The sequence below is a fragment of the Patiria miniata genome, unplaced genomic scaffold (assembly GCF_015706575.1).
Source record: "Patiria miniata isolate m_02_andy unplaced genomic scaffold, ASM1570657v1 HiC_scaffold_6, whole genome shotgun sequence".
NCBI lineage: Eukaryota > Metazoa > Echinodermata > Asteroidea > Valvatida > Asterinidae > Patiria > Patiria miniata.
In genome coordinates, this window is record NW_024037073.1 from 16,888,028 (window position 1) to 16,905,933 (window position 17,906).

At 41.8% G+C, this 17,906-nt stretch overlaps 1 protein-coding gene across 1 annotated transcript; it reads right to left on the bottom strand.

The window, feature by feature from the left end:
• Positions 1-13,930: 13,930 nt before the first annotated feature.
• On the bottom strand, positions 13,931-16,900 carry LOC119743293 (uncharacterized protein K02A2.6-like). The gene has a single exon (XM_038219696.1). It carries the CDS (start codon positions 16,898-16,900, stop codon positions 13,931-13,933), a length of 2,970 nt encoding a protein of 989 aa, XP_038075624.1.
• Between the last annotated feature and the right edge of the window lie 1,006 nt (positions 16,901-17,906).

Below are 17,906 nucleotides of genomic sequence, written 5' to 3' on the forward strand. Positions count from 1 at the left end.
GTCCAGAGAGGCCACATAAAGCTTATTCTCGATCATAGCCCCATCTAAAAACACGTTAAAATTGTGCAGCAGCAGGATTCCAGTCAAACCAGTGAGTTTGGCGGTTTTGAGACATCATCTTTTATTGAAAAAAAACCCTTTTTCATTTTGCCGACGCGCATGGCTACGGCGACGGCGACGCGCATACCAGAAACCGGGGACTTTTTTTTTGGCCTAATGGTTGTTAGGAATACGGACTCAATTTCTGCAACTTCGTCTTGGTTGAGCAGGAGCTATAGGCCGATCTAATCCGGGTGTAATTTAGCTAATTGCTGGGTCCGTGGCCAGACCACATTACCGTTCAACCATGAATTCCTCTCACCCTGTTGTATAACCTGAAAATAGGGACAGTTTTTATGCAAGAAACTTTATGAAGATAAGTACAATGTACATGTACTGACTATTTTGTATAGGTAAGTCGTTCAATGTATGCACACTGACATTTTGTAGAAAAAAAGAATCAGGCTTATCACCACTGATGAAATTGCTTCAACAAGTTTGTAAGAAAAAGAAGACTGTTGCAAGTATTTCTTTTCACGATGACGTCATCGTGATGTCACTTTTCAATGCATACCTTCTCTAGGTGGTCTTTGTACTAAGTGTCAAATTGATTTGAATACAGAAAATGCCAAATTTTGTAAGTAGAATAAAATATAATTAATAAAAATTATGAAATAAATCCATTGATTACATCATCGTAACATCACTTCATTTTTTTGCGTAATAATAAGTTGATCTAACTTACCACCAAGTGTTATGACAATTGGACCTTTCCTTAAATGTGTTTTGAAAAATCACATTTTTGATGACATCATGATGGCGTCACACATTTTGCCATATTTTGTGCGTATATCTATTTACAAGAGGAATTGTGAATTGACACTTTTTGGTTCGCAAAATATATGGTCAATGGTCAAAACTTTTTAAAATCCATACAAAATCACATGACATGACTACAATTGTCACCTATAACACGTACCTGTCTATGAACATACTAAGTTTGAACCCAATTTGGCTTGTAGTTTGGTCCATATAGGGCCTAAAAAAAATGCACCTTTAATGTGAGGTCACGTGATACATAATGACGTCATCATTATGTCAATTAATGTTTGGCAATCATCTTTGGATGATAGTTTATACATGTATGTGTGAAAAGTTTAAAGTCGATCGGATTTGTAAAAGTACCAAAAAGGTGGTTGTAGAAGAAAAAAATGTGTACGTAGTTTATGGACAAAATTAAAAAGAAAATTAAAAACAACAAAAACAAAAACAGAGCTGCTTGTGCTCGTTGCCGACTGAGTTTGAACCCAAATTGGCTTGTAGTTTGGTAGATATAGGGCCTAAAAAAAATGCACCTTAAATGTGACGTCACGTGACACATACTGGCATCACCATACATCAATGTCTGGCAATCATCTTAGTTGGTAGTCTATTATGTGTGAAAAGATTATAGCTGATCAGATTGGTAATAGTGCCAAAAGTAATTTTTTGGGAGAAAAAAAACATGCACATAGTCTTTGGACAAAAGTGAGAAAAAAAATCAAACAAAAACAAGAGCTGTTTCTGCTCGTTGCCGAAACAGCAAATGAAAACAACACCTCACCAGCTGACAGCTTGCAGACAGCTTACGACAATAAGTCTGGTCGTCTGTGTTTGTCTAGATCGCTGTCTGTGCAATTACCAGTCTGCCCACGAGAAGGCTGTAGATCTTTAATGATACGCGTGCTCAGACTCCACGATAACAAATTTGCACAGCATTAGAAGCGTTCTCTCCCACCGCTGGGGGGATATCGGCTGAAATACCGTCGGTAATCAGTGACCCAGATTTTTCTTGTTGGTGTTATGAAATTTATGGAGACACACAGGAAAGGTTTCATGACATGCCTGGCAGGGTGACCGTTTTATCCGATTTTCGGCTAACTTTGACAGAAAATTTGTTAAAAAATGAGTTTGACAGAAAATTTGACAGAACGGATTTTTTTTGGCAGATTTCTGGCAGAATTCTGCAATAATGGTTACTTGACAGAAAAACAGCAAATTTGAACAAAAAAGCGTACATTTGTTTAAAAAAGCTTCAATCCTTTCAAACAAACCCTTGCGTAATGGGACAGGTTGGCTGGTCTAGGTGCTGAGGCTCACTGGGAAACGGACTTTGTCGTGGCCGGATCTGCATTTTGCCCGAAATTTACCAATTATTTCACAACATCTTTATGTGACTAGATTGTTTATTATGTAATATGAATCTTAATTAAGGCAATACTACCAATCTGCGTGTGATTTTAAGTGTTTATAGTGTATTTCGAGTAATTGTGGGGAATTAGGCAGATTTTTGATAAATCTGACAGATTTTTGATGTGCATTTAGCAGAATTTGGCTCTGACCTTACGGTCACCATGGTGCCTGGTGTTCAAACAAGTGAGAACAAAAAACCCTCGTAATCTGTGGTCACGATTACAAAATATATAGTGTGAACTTCACACCGTGAAGCTCCACTCATTTGATGATGAAAAGTACCTGGTTTTTATAATGTTCTTTTTGTTTGCAATTACCGGGATTCTTAAAAAAAAATGAAAAATTGTAAAAAGTAGGTCTCAGAAACTGGCTACTGTTAAAAAAGTCACGTGGCTTTATGCAGAATTACGTCCTTTCAGTGCCATTCGGGGGCGGATCTGGCTTTCAGGAAATGGGGGGGGGTGATTGAGTCTTGCCAAAGGCACACCTTGCTAGGGGGTCCAGGGGGAGTTGTTTGAAATATAATGCATTCTCCTTCATTCTAAGGTAATTTGAGCATAAATTTAGGACTTTTAACATTCTATTTATTATTTTTGGTCCCATTTTACTACTTTCATAAGGGGGGGGGGGGTGGAGGGTGCGACCCCCTCCCCCTCTAGATCTGCTACTAGCCATTAGCATTTTAGTAGGGCAGATAAGGAAATATTTGGGGGTATTGTGCCATTGATGATACAAGCATGGCATTTGGCACACAGTCAGAGTATGTCATGAGAAAGATATCTGGCTAAAGGGCCATCGCAGATTTGTCCCAATAATATAGGTAGAATAACAAGCAATATTCAAAATGTTCAAAATGGCTGCCATTGCTTGTTATTCTACCTATATTTTTTTTCAAAGGACAGATCTGTGATGGCCCTTTAGCCAAATGTCTGTCTCATGACATACTCTGACTGTGTGCCGAATTCCAAGGTTTTATCATCAAATGAACAATCCCATCGCCAATCTGCCGTACTATATTGTTTTTAGCTCAGAATGTCATATAAGTAATCAGATATCGGGTAATGTGACAAGCGAAGCACCGTATTAGCCTTCAAGGACTGTTTTTCAATTACGTGGACTGTGCTCCAATGTCCCGCAAACGACGCCTTTTATTTATGCATGACATTTTCCTAGGTCTCATGGGATTGTAAGGTCTTAAAATATTAAGATCTCAATCTACCTCCCAATGCCGAACCAACCAAGCTCAGCTTTTTTTTGTTTAACTTGTCAAAATATGGGGACTGTACGGAATTTTCAAAAGTTTTGCGTACTGTTAATGTAAAGATGTACTGTTTAGTGTGAAATCTCAGCTTTAAAGCTGATTCAGTTTTTTTTTTTTTTGGATTTCAGCTTTTTTCCCTCACTTGCTGTGTACAAGAGCATAGGAGATTTCTAAAGTTCAGCTTTTTTACACATTTTTCAGCTGTTTTCAGCTCTTTTTATCAACAAATTCTTTATTTTGTCCCTGGCAAATTTCAACATATGTTTTTTTAAACGAGGAAAAACTTTGTTCTATTCTTGCTATCTATTTTGGGTGTAGACTGGTCCCTTATCCCTACGTTATTGTTTCTGATAGGGGTGGGTACCAGTCTACCCTGCAAGAACTTAATTGTTGTTTTAAGCTGCTAATAAGTTTGAAATGTGTGCAGTCATTATGGCATAACTAAACATGGATGTTTTTGTGTGTGTGTGTTTTTTGTTTTTTGGTGTTTTTTTGGGGGGGGGCGTTCTTTTTTTTTTTTTAATGTCTTGTTCGAAAGCTGACAAATTTTTGTATACCTCTAGGAAAATAGCAAGTGCAAATCTCCTAAATGTAAGGTTTTGTTTCTTTACTTATCATATTGTTTATTCAACAGTGTTTCTGATTATTGCGGAGCTGATAGAATACAAACATTTGACGTGAACACGGTTTTCTGAAACCATTTCTGTCTGATTTTGTTATTCCATTCACATGACTCAGAGAATGATTGAGGATTCCAGTCATGTGCCTATGTCATTCACGCCTATAACCTGTAGTAAAACCGACACCTCTTTGTATATGGGGTCTTTCGTGGACAACCTTGTTTTTCCCCCTTTTTTTTCGAAACAGTGTAACATTCAGAAATGTTGTATCAATGTTGCCCATTTCACCAGATGACAGCTGATGTACTATTTTCAACCCCTGTCTTCACAAAATAGTATTTTCAATATTCTTTTGATATCAGGTACCCATCTTTCTGACTCGCCCTTATTTCTCTTTTTCTGCTACAGAGGTTATATACCTCTTCCGTCTTATTTCTGAAGTGGTGCCTTCCCCGTGATCAGATCAAATGCAGAAGGATATGCCTTGGCTGGCCGTTGTATTAGAAGCGACGAACGTGTGTTAAAAATACTGCTGTAGACACCAAAGCATGGATCAATGGGATGAGGGAGAAAGATCAGCCCTGAACTAAATTGGACATATACAAAAACACTGGACCACTACTCACCGTGACAGACTTACTGACAGCAATGGGAGACAAGATACTGATGTTTCTGTAATGTGGGACAGCTGATGTAAGGATCCTGGCGACTGTCATCAATGAGGTATGTCTTCTTTACTTTTTGACGAGCTGTGTTCAAGTTGACCACTTGTCTGTGATGACAAACCAGTTACAAGTCAGCTAGTGTACATATATGTTACTGAGCTGGAAATACATTTAACCGGTAACCTGAGTTGCATTAGTCAATTGCAAACCTACAGTAGTTTTCATCGGCGTTGGCTGGTTGGTTGGTTTGTCTGTTAACTCAAAAAATTATGGACGGATTTGAATGAAAATTATTTTAGAGGTGGTCCTCGGTACAAGTACAACTCGATTAGATTTTGGAAGTGATCTGGATCTGGGTCTGGATGCAGCATTTTTTAATAGGATTCTTCACCATTTATGCGAGTATTTCTTTTGGGTGTATACTGACAATATGGCGGATAATTTTGTAGCCTTTGCAGAGGTTTGCGCTCTCTGACTGCTTTCTAGTTTCATTTGAAAAGGTATGGCGAGTTGTGTATATATATTTAAGTTAAAGAAACACTTAAAGGAGCCCACTTGGGTTAAAAAAAAACTTGCCTTTGCCATGAGAAATGATTAACCAGCTGACAGCGGCAGATCCAGCATTTACGGAAATGGAGGCGAAACCCGAACATACAGCAGGGCATATATATTTGCTCATGTGGCTGAAAAGTGTCAGTCTCTGAAGTGATTTAATAACCAGTTGACAGCATGGTCATCCACTACTGGCTGAAAAGATCGTTAAAAAGTAGAATGTGGACGTTTACCCAGCTGTGTATGTACCTTTGTAAATTAGCCGTTTTCTTTTAATTACCTCACAAAGGAATTAATTCGGGGTACACAATTTGGTGCTGAATCGCTGAGTCGTTGGAGCACTAGTTGTCATTCCAGACTGCACACATGTATCTTTTCAAAACATTTTTGAACCCTGTATGCACTACGATTGCTATATGTGTATAATTCTGAAACTATAGTGTTACACCTGATATCTTACAGTGAATCTCTCAGAGAATTGAATATTTTTTTATGTGGCGCCAGTCTTTGGTTGATGGTTAATTGCGCACCGGGGGGAGGGCATTTTTATTTATTTTTTTGATTTTTTTTTTTTTTTTAGTCCCACGATTTGACCTGGGTGATATGCATGTGTCCTATTTTGGAGTAGTCTAATAGGGGTGTGAGTGGCGCCACCAACGTCAAAATAGTCCACCCCCGAAAAAAAAAACCAATTTTGTTTCTGCGGCCAAAAAGTTTGGGCAACATTTTTTGGAAAAACATTCAACTCGTAAAAAATTGGAAACAAAAATTGTGAGCCCCCCCCCCCCCCAAGCCAAATCCTGGGTGCGCCACTGTTGATGGTCCGGCTCAAATGTTATGCTTAAATTAAGTATAGACAAGGCAAAAAAAAAAAACACGCCACATCATCAGATGTAAACAAATGGGGTTTTCATGTAGATAAAGAAATAAAGAATAACACTAAAGTTTGGCGATCCGTGGATGAATATCACCTTTAAGCATAAGTCAGTGACAATCCAGTGACAAGTGATGTCACATGTAGCGGGATGAGCCATGACCAGGGCTGTAGTCCAGTCTATTACCAGACCTGAACAAGTCTTCACAAGTCCATTAAAAAGTCACAAGTCAGTCAGTTCCAATTCCAGTCACAGTCTACTCAGATGAACTGTGACAAAGACATTCCTCTGTTACAGTGGCATAACTAGGGTTCAACTTCTAGGGGGGCCAAATCTCGCTGGGCCCCACTCCCCCGGCCCCTGTTCAATGTTGTCTCTCATTGCACGGTGTGTGCTCCATCAGCTGGAGAGAACAACATTGACCGGGGGAGCGGGGGAGTGGGCGTGTCAGGCTCAGGAAGTGTCCCAACCATTTTGGCCGGGATTGTAGCCTGGTGCACCAATTATTTCAAGGGGGTCACTGAAGGCAACCGATATATTGTTTTTGTACAATTCAAGATTTTAGTGGGAAGGGGTGGGGGGGAGGGGGCATGCACAGACATGCCCCCTTCCTAGTTACGTCACTGCTCCGTAGCAGTTCATCCCCTGCAACACATTTGTGAACTGAATTGTGATGTACCGGTACATGTACAAATGTACTTGCAACTGGACTTGTGATGTTTATGTAACACTTGGGCTACACTGACATATGAATTTTCATTTGTCACGTCATTCGAATAGCTTGCAAACCGTGCCAGTGGGACTGGACTTTTGCTTTACTCTCACACAGGCTTTTGCTCTTGAGAAAACTGCAAATGGCGACTGTGTGCCCAATTCATATAACAGAACAAAATTATGACAATGAAAACGACAACGAAAGCAACAAAACGCAACACGAAAAATGCAAAACCACACTTATTTGCATAGCATCAGCTGAAAAATGCCAGAGAAAACAAGTTTTCTATTAACAAATAAAGTTCAAAGTACCAAAAAAAATTGGCAATTACAATTAACAAAAGGTTTCAGCTCATTTGGAATGATGAAAACTCTCAAAGGACGAAAACGAAGGAGGGGGCTCCGAACATCGTCTTAACCATTTTAATAGAAAATCTCATACAAATGCCACCATATCTTAAGGGTTTTAGAATTTGCTTTACATCAAAAATAACGAACTGCACGAGCCAGCTTTTCCTGAAAGACAGAAATAGTAACTTTCACAATAAATTTTCTGACAGCTATAATCATAGGATTTGGTCACAAAAGAAACTCGGGGCAGGTGGTGCTTCTTCATCAACCCCTCCCCCACAAATGTTTTCCACTACAAGGGATGCAACGTAGCATGAGCCAACACCGATTTTGTGTGAATAAAAGCAAATATAAAGGGATTCACCCCCACACGTGTTGCAGCTGCAAGGCCCCTGACACAGCTATTCAGGATTTAGTCAACTCCCACACTTGTTGGCCGGTATCGGTTCCCGCCAAATTGAATTTGACGCTGTGAAACAGGTCGTAAGATGCTTGTTCCTTTTCATTAACATTGTCTTGTTTATGATCGCAGTACTACGTGTTGGAGGTACATTATTGTTGAAATTGAGCATTGTTGTACACTGGCGTGCTAATTTTTGTTGTTGTTTGTTGGTTTGTTTATTTCTGGGGTTTGGGAACAGTTTTTTTCTCAGAAATCTCTTTGTAGAGTTGTATTTGGGCAATTGTAAAATCCAAATTTCTGCGTATGTCCGACCACATGATGTACAAAGTGGTTAAGGTGGTGGTGCCTTAGTTTGGTCTGTAATTCGTTGCGTCAGTGTAACTCCATTCTGCAACAAGGTCGTATCTTGACGTCCATTGACTTTGTGTGTACATCCGGGTTATTCTAAGTGAGATATGACCTTTTGACATTCTGAAACTCACGTTTCACATACGGCATTCTTAGTCTGTTCCAGTGTTGATTACATGGGATCCCCCCAAAAATGACAAATTACGCATGTAACTTAATACTGGGATTTGAAGTTGAGAAAAAAAAGGAGAATTCTGTCACGAGCCAGTATAGCCCATCAGGCCAGTGTTTATCTCCGGTTCCCTTGGCATGAACCGACCGAGAATTCCCCCCCCCCCCCCCCCGATGGGATGCCGGTCCATTGGTCCATCGCCTGTACTCCCCAGCTAATGCCTGTAGTACCCTTTTATACTCCTGGGTAGAGAGAGGCAAGTGGGGTGAAGTGGCTTGCCCAAGGACACAACATATGGCCATCAGCAGCTGGATTCGGCTGGATTCGAACCTCTGACTCTCTGATCATGAGTTACGAACCTTAACAATTAGGCCACCCTCCCCCCCATAAGTTCACTTTTAAATAACTAAATATTTATAATTTTGTGTGTGTATTTTTGTGTGTGTGTGTGTGGGTAGGCATATACCGCGTTATGGGGAAGTTTTTTATGGTTAGGCAAATTAGGACCGAGTTATGGGGACTTTTTGCTGTCCCCACAGCATTTTTGGTCTCCACAAATACCTTGCACAGTGTAAGGACTAAGTGTAAGTCCCCACAATTACGAAACAAGAATGTGTGACCCTACAAGAAAATCCACAGTCTGTTCTGGTGTTGATAACATGGGATGCATTTCAAGTGATAAAATTTTACTCATGTTACTTAGTGTTGAGATTTGAAGTAGGCAGTCACAAATTAAAGTTGATTACAATTTAAACAGCTGGTCAGTTATCTGTTGAATTCATCATAAATCCCGTTGAAACCATTCAGCGTTGCCTAAATCATTGACGTTGATTTCAACATGAGGGAAAATATAACAAGTTCTGAAAGGCTTACAACATTAGCTTCAGTTTATTCATTATGCAGAATAACCCCATAGCTGTCCATTACGTTAATAGATTTTGTTCTTTGCGAGTGAAAATTAAATTAGCTCCACAGTAATGCACCCCGCCAATCTCATATCCCAAATCTGTGTTGATAATTAATCCTTCTGGTGACGTGAATTGCAACCGGAAATCCTAAGTGAGCTGTATTCACAGTCGTATTTATTTACAAAATAGCAAGCTGCATTGTGGACATCAATTTGCATGTATACATTTCTTGTGTATACGATTGCATTCACCAGAGATGGCAAAATAAACTTAGCTGGAGGGAACACTTTGGATGTGTTTGCGATAAATCACAGAACCGTGTTGATAGAGGAATTAGAGCTGATGCAAAGTATGAAAATGGTACCTAGTCTTTTGGGAGGATGGGGGGGGAGGGGGTTAGAGAGAAGAAATCGTACCATGAGTTAGTGGTAAGATTAATGCTCCCGGCAAATCAACCACAAATTTCAGTGTGCGTACGTGATGTTACCGACATTGCTTGAGCATCGTCAGCATTCATTGTAGGTGTCTGAGACCGTTTCAGGCATGCAACTTTTCCTCGGATCTGCTGAATTCCTTGTTTTTTTTTAACTTATCATGAATGCCATGTTACAAATTGAAAAACACTGTACAAAGTGTGGTTTGGAATTTCCTCGTTTTTTTTCTAAATTCCCAGTTGCATGCCTGGCTTTTAAGATGTACCATTATGGAGTCACTCCTAATGTGACATTTTAAACCCAATGTTGATTCGCAAAGTGGCATTGCAATTTCACCTGAGGTTTAGTGAAATTCAAGAAGCTACGATCCCGGCCAAAATGGTTGGGACACTTGGAAATAACCTTAGCCTCCAACGGTCACCAACTCCCCCGCTCCCCTGGTCAATGTTGTTCTCTCCAGCGGATGGAGCACACACCGCGCAATGAGAGACAACATTGAGCGGGGGCTGGGGGGTTGGGGGCCCAGCTAGATTTGGCCAGGATTGTAGCCTTAGATAGTCCTAAGACTTTCAGTTTATGGTTTTGATGACTTCTGCATGTTACTTTTATTGAATATTTCTGGAATATAAAAAGATATGCCAACGTAGTGTCACTTCAGTTTAAAGGGAATATACATCATTTGCTTTTGCTGTAATTTTCAGAAATGGATGGAATTGGGGGGTTGGAAATATATAGCAAATATAGTTACACTGACTTTTTTGAGGGTTTGGGTTCGAAAATGCTATAAAAACCAAGAAAAACAATCATTTTCATGTAGTCTGGTTCCCTGACTCCATATAAGATGAAACAGAGCAGTTTACATACATTGGGGAATTGTAAGGTCAGGGAACCAGTCTAGTTGGCTCGTACCCGTTCATAGGTTTGTAATCGATTGCAAACAAGTACGGTGGTCAATTGGGGCCAGTATTTAAAAAAAAAGCAAGTTGTTTCCAACGCTGATCGGCCGATCAGCGTTGGAAATTGATACAAAAATACCACTTTTCTTGAAAATGACAGTATACCAGGTGCCATGATTTTACAGGATGCTTTACACTGTCCTTCACTAACAGTCCAGCAAGGTATTTCAAAATGATTTGGTAGTTTAATTTTTTGATGTTTGCAAATGTTGTATTTTCCCTTTAACTGTCTTATCGTCCCTGATAGGAACTAATTTTTAAGGGAATAATCTTTTTAAAAAAATGGCGAGTGTATATGGAAATGGTCTTTGTAGAAGAAAATAAAAAGTTAGTGTGTCTTTGGAAATACAAAGATATTTTTCTTGTGAAAAAGTGTCGAAAACAACAATTCTTTTGTAAATCTGGTGGAAATTGGAAATTATAAAATTGGTGTTAAAAAGACGGATGTAACACAGACAAAAAGTCACATGGCAATGACATCACTACCCCCTTTTTTTCTTAGAAATACTCAAACATGCTGCCGTAAAGCATCAGGAAGAGGAAGCAATCATTCGGTGTTTTTCTAATATTTTAAAAAATAATGTGTTTTTTTTTCTTCCAAAAATATAGCTTTGCATGGCTGCAAGCAGACCTTTTTTTTTTAAGCCCGATGTTGTCGCTTGCATTAAGCAGTAATGTGTATCACGCGTATCCTGTAGTTAAGTGATCCTGACTTACGAACGAGCTGATGAAAGCCGTCCATTTGCTGTAATTACCATGTTTTCCCCGCTTGCTTTTTTTCCAAGTGGATACGCAGCGGCCATATCATCATATGCCTTCAACGGAAATGATAACACGGTGTGCGTACAGAGCTGGAAGGCGATGAACTTTGACAGCCACTGTGCTGGAGAAATAGAAGAACCCCCCCCCCCCCCATTTTTTTTAAAATTACAAAGGTGAACATTTCCTGACGATTGGGACAGTTGACCAGTGTTATATTAGGCCATCAGCCTGGGGGTTTGGTCGGTATCATATAAGGGAAATAATGCTCATTGTGATTTTTTGCAAGGTATGCACCTCTGTAGTTTTGAAAATATATGATAGCATTGCAGCGGTGGCAGCTTTTTGGGTGCTATCACTTTTTTAAAAAAACATGGCGGCCAAAACATGCTTATTCCACATATAATTTATCCGGTAACAAGCATGTTGGTGGTCATTTTGAAAAAGAAAATTATAAGTGATAACATCAACAAAAAACTGCCACCACTTAGGCAGTCGGTCTCTGGTCAGACTGAAGTTCTGGAATCGATGCGACGACGCGGGTTTTTTTTTTTGGTGGCTTTTTTTTTTTTCAAGCTTGTATTGTACAGACAAGGTGGGTACTATTTTGCTTTTTTGTGTCCTCATTATACATTGGTGTCCTCCATAATTTGCCTTGGTGCCCTTTATCATTTGCCTTGGTGCAATTTCCCCATTCCTTGGTGCTCCTTGGTACAAAAATTTGAGGAGGCGCTGTTGTAGCTTCCGTGTTAATTTGAAAAAAAAAGAAGGTTGACGCGCATGATTAAAATCGACGCACACGCTGACCAGAGACCGAGTATTTTTTTTTGGCCTTACACTGCAAAGCTATCACACATTTTCCAACTCTATATGTGCATACCTTGCCAAAAATCGCTATGAGCAATGCTCCTTTCAATCATTTTATACCGGGGGCCCAATTTTTGGACCGAACCTGATAGCTATGGCCATATCATCATCTGCCTTCAACGGAAATGATAACCCAGAGTATGTACAAAGCTGGAAGGCAATGAACTTCCACAGCAACGGAACTGGAGAAAAAAAGGCACAAAAAAAACTATCAAAAAATGCACAGGTGAATATTTCCTGACAATTGGGACACACAGTTGACCAATGTTATTGTATAGAACTGTTACGCCATAAAAGTTTGGCATGATAACCAATATTTTTGTGTGTGTTTTAAAAGAAAAAGGTGGAATTAAAGGACGTTTTATTCAAGGGAATCAAAGATGATAAAAAATGAATCCAAACAGCTCTTGAAAGACACCCCCCCCCAAAAAAACTGCACAAAATCTACAGAATTTTGGATAGAAAGATAGAAGAACAAGAAGGAGAAAAAAGGGGGGGGGGAATCAGAACCAAAAACATGGCTGTTCCGGAAGTGTTCCGGAAAAGCAACAGGCCTATACCTAAAGCACACACAATACAATGAGTGATACCTACAGTTTTTTTTTTTTTTAAGGTTCATCAAATTATTCATTTACTGTAATTTCAAAGTGCAAGGGCAACCTTCTGTTGTTAACGACTTTACGTAGAACCAAAGGTCCTTTACCTGCCCAATAAGTTAACCTTGAATGCAAAATTACTTTCTGGCGCCAATCTTTCAATTGTGTGTATCTGAATAGAGGCGTTCTGCATCGTGCATTTGCAAGGCAGTTTCTGACCGAGTGAACACTCCTTTTGTGCTATCCAAAATGCAACCACAACTTCAATTTGTACAAAATCTGAGCAGGACAGGAAAAAAAGCTTTCATTCTTTTCAAAATCGACACAAATATTGAAGAGAACAATTGGACTTGTGTGGTCTACATGCGAATTGCACCAACTGCGATCAGATTGCTTTTAGTTGTCGGAACTTAGTTTACCTTCAGAAATCCAAGCGAGATGCAGGGTGGATCCAGGAATTTTTGCAGGGGGCAGAATGTCATCTTTTTTATTCTTACTATAATTGTTGTAATTTTTTTGTTTTGGTGCAAGGGGGGGGGGGGGATCGACCCCCCACCCCCCTCCCCCTTCTGGATTTCCCTTCACAATTATCAAAAAGAACAACTGCACCCCAAAACCTCTTTCCGTGCGGCTTATGCCAGTTAAAAGTTATGAAAAATGAAACATTGAGGCTGGACCCACGACCAAAACAAATCGTCATTTTCTTATTTGAAATCCCGCTTGAAACGAATACACAATATGGTTGATTCGGCAAAGTGTAATATCTTAGGGAAATAACTGGAACGGACTCACCGCAATCCATAGACACTGATAGAGTAAGACTCGTTCATAGCGAGCTGCCATCTTGGAACTCCTTTTATTTGATAACATGTAGTTCGTGCCATACGACATCTCCCCCTTTTCTAGAACAAAATAAACTGGTTAAGAAAACACATTTACAATGCACATGATTGAGTTTGGGTGTTCAATGTTAGAAAGTGTCTGCAAAATGTTGAGTGTTCCAAATCAGCTCCTAGAGTCCAATGTTCTTGGTTCAAGCAGATTTCTAGAGTTCTTGAATTAAATCAGAATGAATTTGTAATTCAGAGATGAGTGCGAGATAATGCAAGATTGATTGATTTTAACCGAGTAATGAGTGATTGAGTGATTGAGTGATGGAGTGAGGACAGTTCAGTGTTCTAGTACATGACGTAATCCTGCTGCCATGCTGGTGGTTTCCTCATTCGCTGAGACTGTCTCACTCCCTGTTGCTGAGCATCTGGGTTTTGTTGGACTGGATCCTCCAGTTGGATCTCGAAGTCTGGCTCAGGTGGTGGTTGTGGCATCCGGACAATATGCCGCCTGTTCCGACGATATTCTGCGCCATTCACTCTCACGATGTAAGAACGGGGTGTGTCTGCTTTACAGAGGACCTCTCCGATTGGACCAAGTTTGCCCTTTGTTCTGATCTTCACCCGGGCTCCTGTTTCCAGTTGATCCAATGCCTTGGCGCCATGTTTCTGGTTGAAGTAGACTTCTCCCTTGGACTTGGATGCAGCGTCTGCTTGTTTCAACTTTGTCTGGTTGATTGGTTTCTGAAGGAGATTCTTGGGCAACATTGGTAGGGTAGTGCGTAACTCTCGGCCCATCATCAGACTTGCCGGACTGACACCAAGACTTGGAAGTGGGGTCGCGCGGTATGTCATGAGAGCTCGTATGGGATCTGGTTGACGCAGGATACTCTTGGCCACATGGACAGCTTTTTCGGCCTGCCCATTTGCTTGGGGATAGTGTGGACTGGTGGTAATGTGGTTGAAGCCAAACTCTCTAGCAAACTGTTGAAACTCTCCCAGGAATTGTGGGCCGTTATCTGATACAACAACTTCAGGGATCCCATATCGTGCAAAGGTAGTTTTCATGAAGTTGATGACTGCTAAGGCTGTTGTCTTCACAAGGTGATGAATCTTGATCCACCTCGAGTAGTAGTCAACGATCACTAAGTACACCTTCCCTTTCAGCTCTGCAAGATCGCACGCGATTCGTTGCCATGCTCGTTGGGGTAAAGGTGTTGACATCAGGGGTTCCGCCTTCTGTGCTGGTTGCTTTTCTCTACAAAACTCGCATTGTTGAATGTGCTGCGCGATGTCAGTACCGATTCCAGGCCACCATATGGCTTGATTTGCACGGAGTCGGCTCTTGGTGACCCCATGGTGACCCTCATGGAGTTTCTCCAGCATTTCCTGCTGCATCTTCTGTGGGATGATGATGCGGTCCCCATATGTCAGTATGCCGTTGATCTGGCTTATCTTATCTTGTTCCTCCCAGTATCGCTTGACATCAGGATCTACGTCCTTGATGTACTTCGGCCAGCCGTCTTTCACGTACGACGATACTAGGGACAATACGCTGTCTTGCACTGTCTCATCTGTGATTTCTGCAAGTTTGGCATCCGAGGCTGGCCACTGGCTTGTTACCATGCTCACGTGTGCTGCAATTTCTGCTGCGAGATCATCACTGTCATCAGATGTCTGGTCTGTATGAACTGGAGCTCTAGACAGGGTATCTGCAACGACTAGGGTCTTGCCTGGTGAGTAGACAGCTGTACAGTGGAATTTCATGAGGCGCATCAGTAAGCGCTGGCATCTCAGTGGTGCGTCACAGAGGTCCTTTGAATTGATCAAAGACACCAGTGGTTTGTGGTCGGTTTGTAGGGTCACGTGAAGTCCTCTGATATAGACATAAAATCTCTCGCATGCCCATACGCTGGCCAACAACTCTTTCTCGATTTGGGCATACTTTCTCTCAGCAGGAGTCAGGGTACGGGAGCAGTAAGCGACTGGCTTCCATGTCTCATCTTCGTGCTGCTGTAGTAAGCATCCTCCCAGCCCATAGCTACTGGCATCTGCGCTGACCATGGTAGGTTTAGCGGGATCATAGAAGGCCAATGTGGGTGATCTGGTGAGGAGTGTCTTGAGGTGTCGGAATGCAATCTTCTGTTGTGCTCCCCACATCCAGTCAACGTTGTCTTTCAGGAGATCAGTGATTGGGGCTGCAACTGATGCTGCGTTCGGGATGAAGCGGGACAACCAATTGACCATGCCCATGAGCCTCTTGACTTCATCCTTTGATGTTGGTGGGGGCATCTGAACGATTGCTGTGATCTTCGAAGGATCAGCATGTATACCATCCTTGTCTAGCTGTAGACCCAGAAAGGTAACCGTCTCTTGAGAAAACTTTGATTTCTCTTTGTTTAGCCGCAAGCCAGCTTTCTGTAGGATTTGGACTACACGATGCACACGTTGATCGTGCTCTGCCTGTGTTCGGCCGGTGATGAGAATATCATCCATGTAGACAACTACACCATCCAGATTGACGAGTAGGTCACACATAATACGCTGATACAACTCAGGCGCTGATGTGATGCCGAAAGGGAGTCGCGTAAAACAGAAACGCCCAAATGGAGTTATGAAGGTTGTCAATTTCTGACTGTCACTAGCAAGGGGTATCTGCCAAAACCCGTGCTTTGCATCGAGTAAGGAGAACACTTGTGCACCAACAATCTTTCCCAAAACCTCTTCCAGGCTGGGGATAGTGAAACGCTCCCTCTGCACAGCTTTATTCAGTTGTCGCAGATCTACACAGAGTCGAATCTGGTTGTTCTTCTTGGGTACAATCACGATTGGAGCACACCACTCTGTCGGCTCAGTGATGCGCTTCACGATACCTTGGGTTTCCATCTTTTCCAGTTCTTGCTTCAACTGGGGAAGTAGGGGCAAGGGGATTCTGCGAGGAGCGGTCACACAGTATGGAGTAGCGGAGTCGGTTAACTTTATGTTAACCGGTGGGCCTTCAAGACAACCCGTGCCTTCAAACACGTTGTCTCGGTTCACCATGGTGTACACCCGCTGTATCAGACCAAGTGCTTCACATGCTGTCTTGCCAATGACAGGCTGACCACTGGCAAGAATCTGGAACACCAACGAGTACTGACGATTCTTCATTTCACATGACAGTTTCTTTTGTCCAAGAGGTTTGGCCTTGCCACCAAAGTAGCCATGCAAGCGAAGTGTCGTTGGCTGCAATGTCTTATCACTGAGTTTCAGTGATTTGTACACGTTAGCGGGTAGGATGTTGACTTCCGAACCTGTATCTAGCAGGAACTGCACCATCTGTCCCTGCACTTTGATAGGTTGTCTCCACACATCACCATTTAGTGTATCATGGCTGGTGTGATGCACTGTTCCAACGAAGAAATCATTAGTTTCAGTGTCCCCATCATCGCTGTCAGTTGGATCGTGCTGTACTGTATGCAACTTCTTCGGTTTAGCGCGACACACTACCGAGAAGTGACCAAAGTTTCTGGCAGTAGTTACACTTTTGTCCACTTGCTGGACAGGATTGGTGGCTTGGATCTCTGCCGCATCTACTGCATCTCTTCCCGCCTTGTTGAGGTTTGGCACGTGTCTGTGGGGGTGGCTGTTTGAACGATGGCTTGTACGGTTGCTTGTACGGTTGCTTGGCGTTTCGGTGTAGTGCGTGAACTGATACTGTGTCGGCATTAGGGCTGTTCTTAAATTCACGCAAGTCCTTGACAGCTGTTTCAAGGGTTTTGGCCAAGTCCACGGCTGCTTTGAAGGTGAGACCATCTTTGGTGAGAAGATGTTTCTGGATATTGTTGCTGGTCAGACCACACACAAGCCTGTCTCGCAATGCGTCGTCGAGAAACTGGCCAAATTTACATGTACTGGCCAAGTTTTGAAGTGTCATGGCATACTGTGCAATGGTCTCTGATGGCTGTTGATCCCTTTTGTAGAAGCGAAAACGCTCTGACACAACCAGGCGTTTGGGTCCATAGTGGGCGATCAACAACTCACACAGTTCTGTGTATGTTTTCTCAGTTACTGGGGTTGGCTCTGCAAGACTTTTAGCAGTTTTATACACAGTTGGACCGACTGCACTTAACAGAACAGCTGTCTTTTTCTCCTGAGCAATGTCATTTGCTTGAAAATACAAGTTCAGCCGCTCAACATAGTTACGGATATCTTCCACCTCATCATATTTGTCGAGGCGACCGATCAGCGGTGCGCGAGAGTGCGCCCCCTGTTGTGGAGTTTGTGCCATTGTTCTGAACCGTCACTCGTGCGGTGAATTTCCGACGTAAAAATGCCCTTGTTA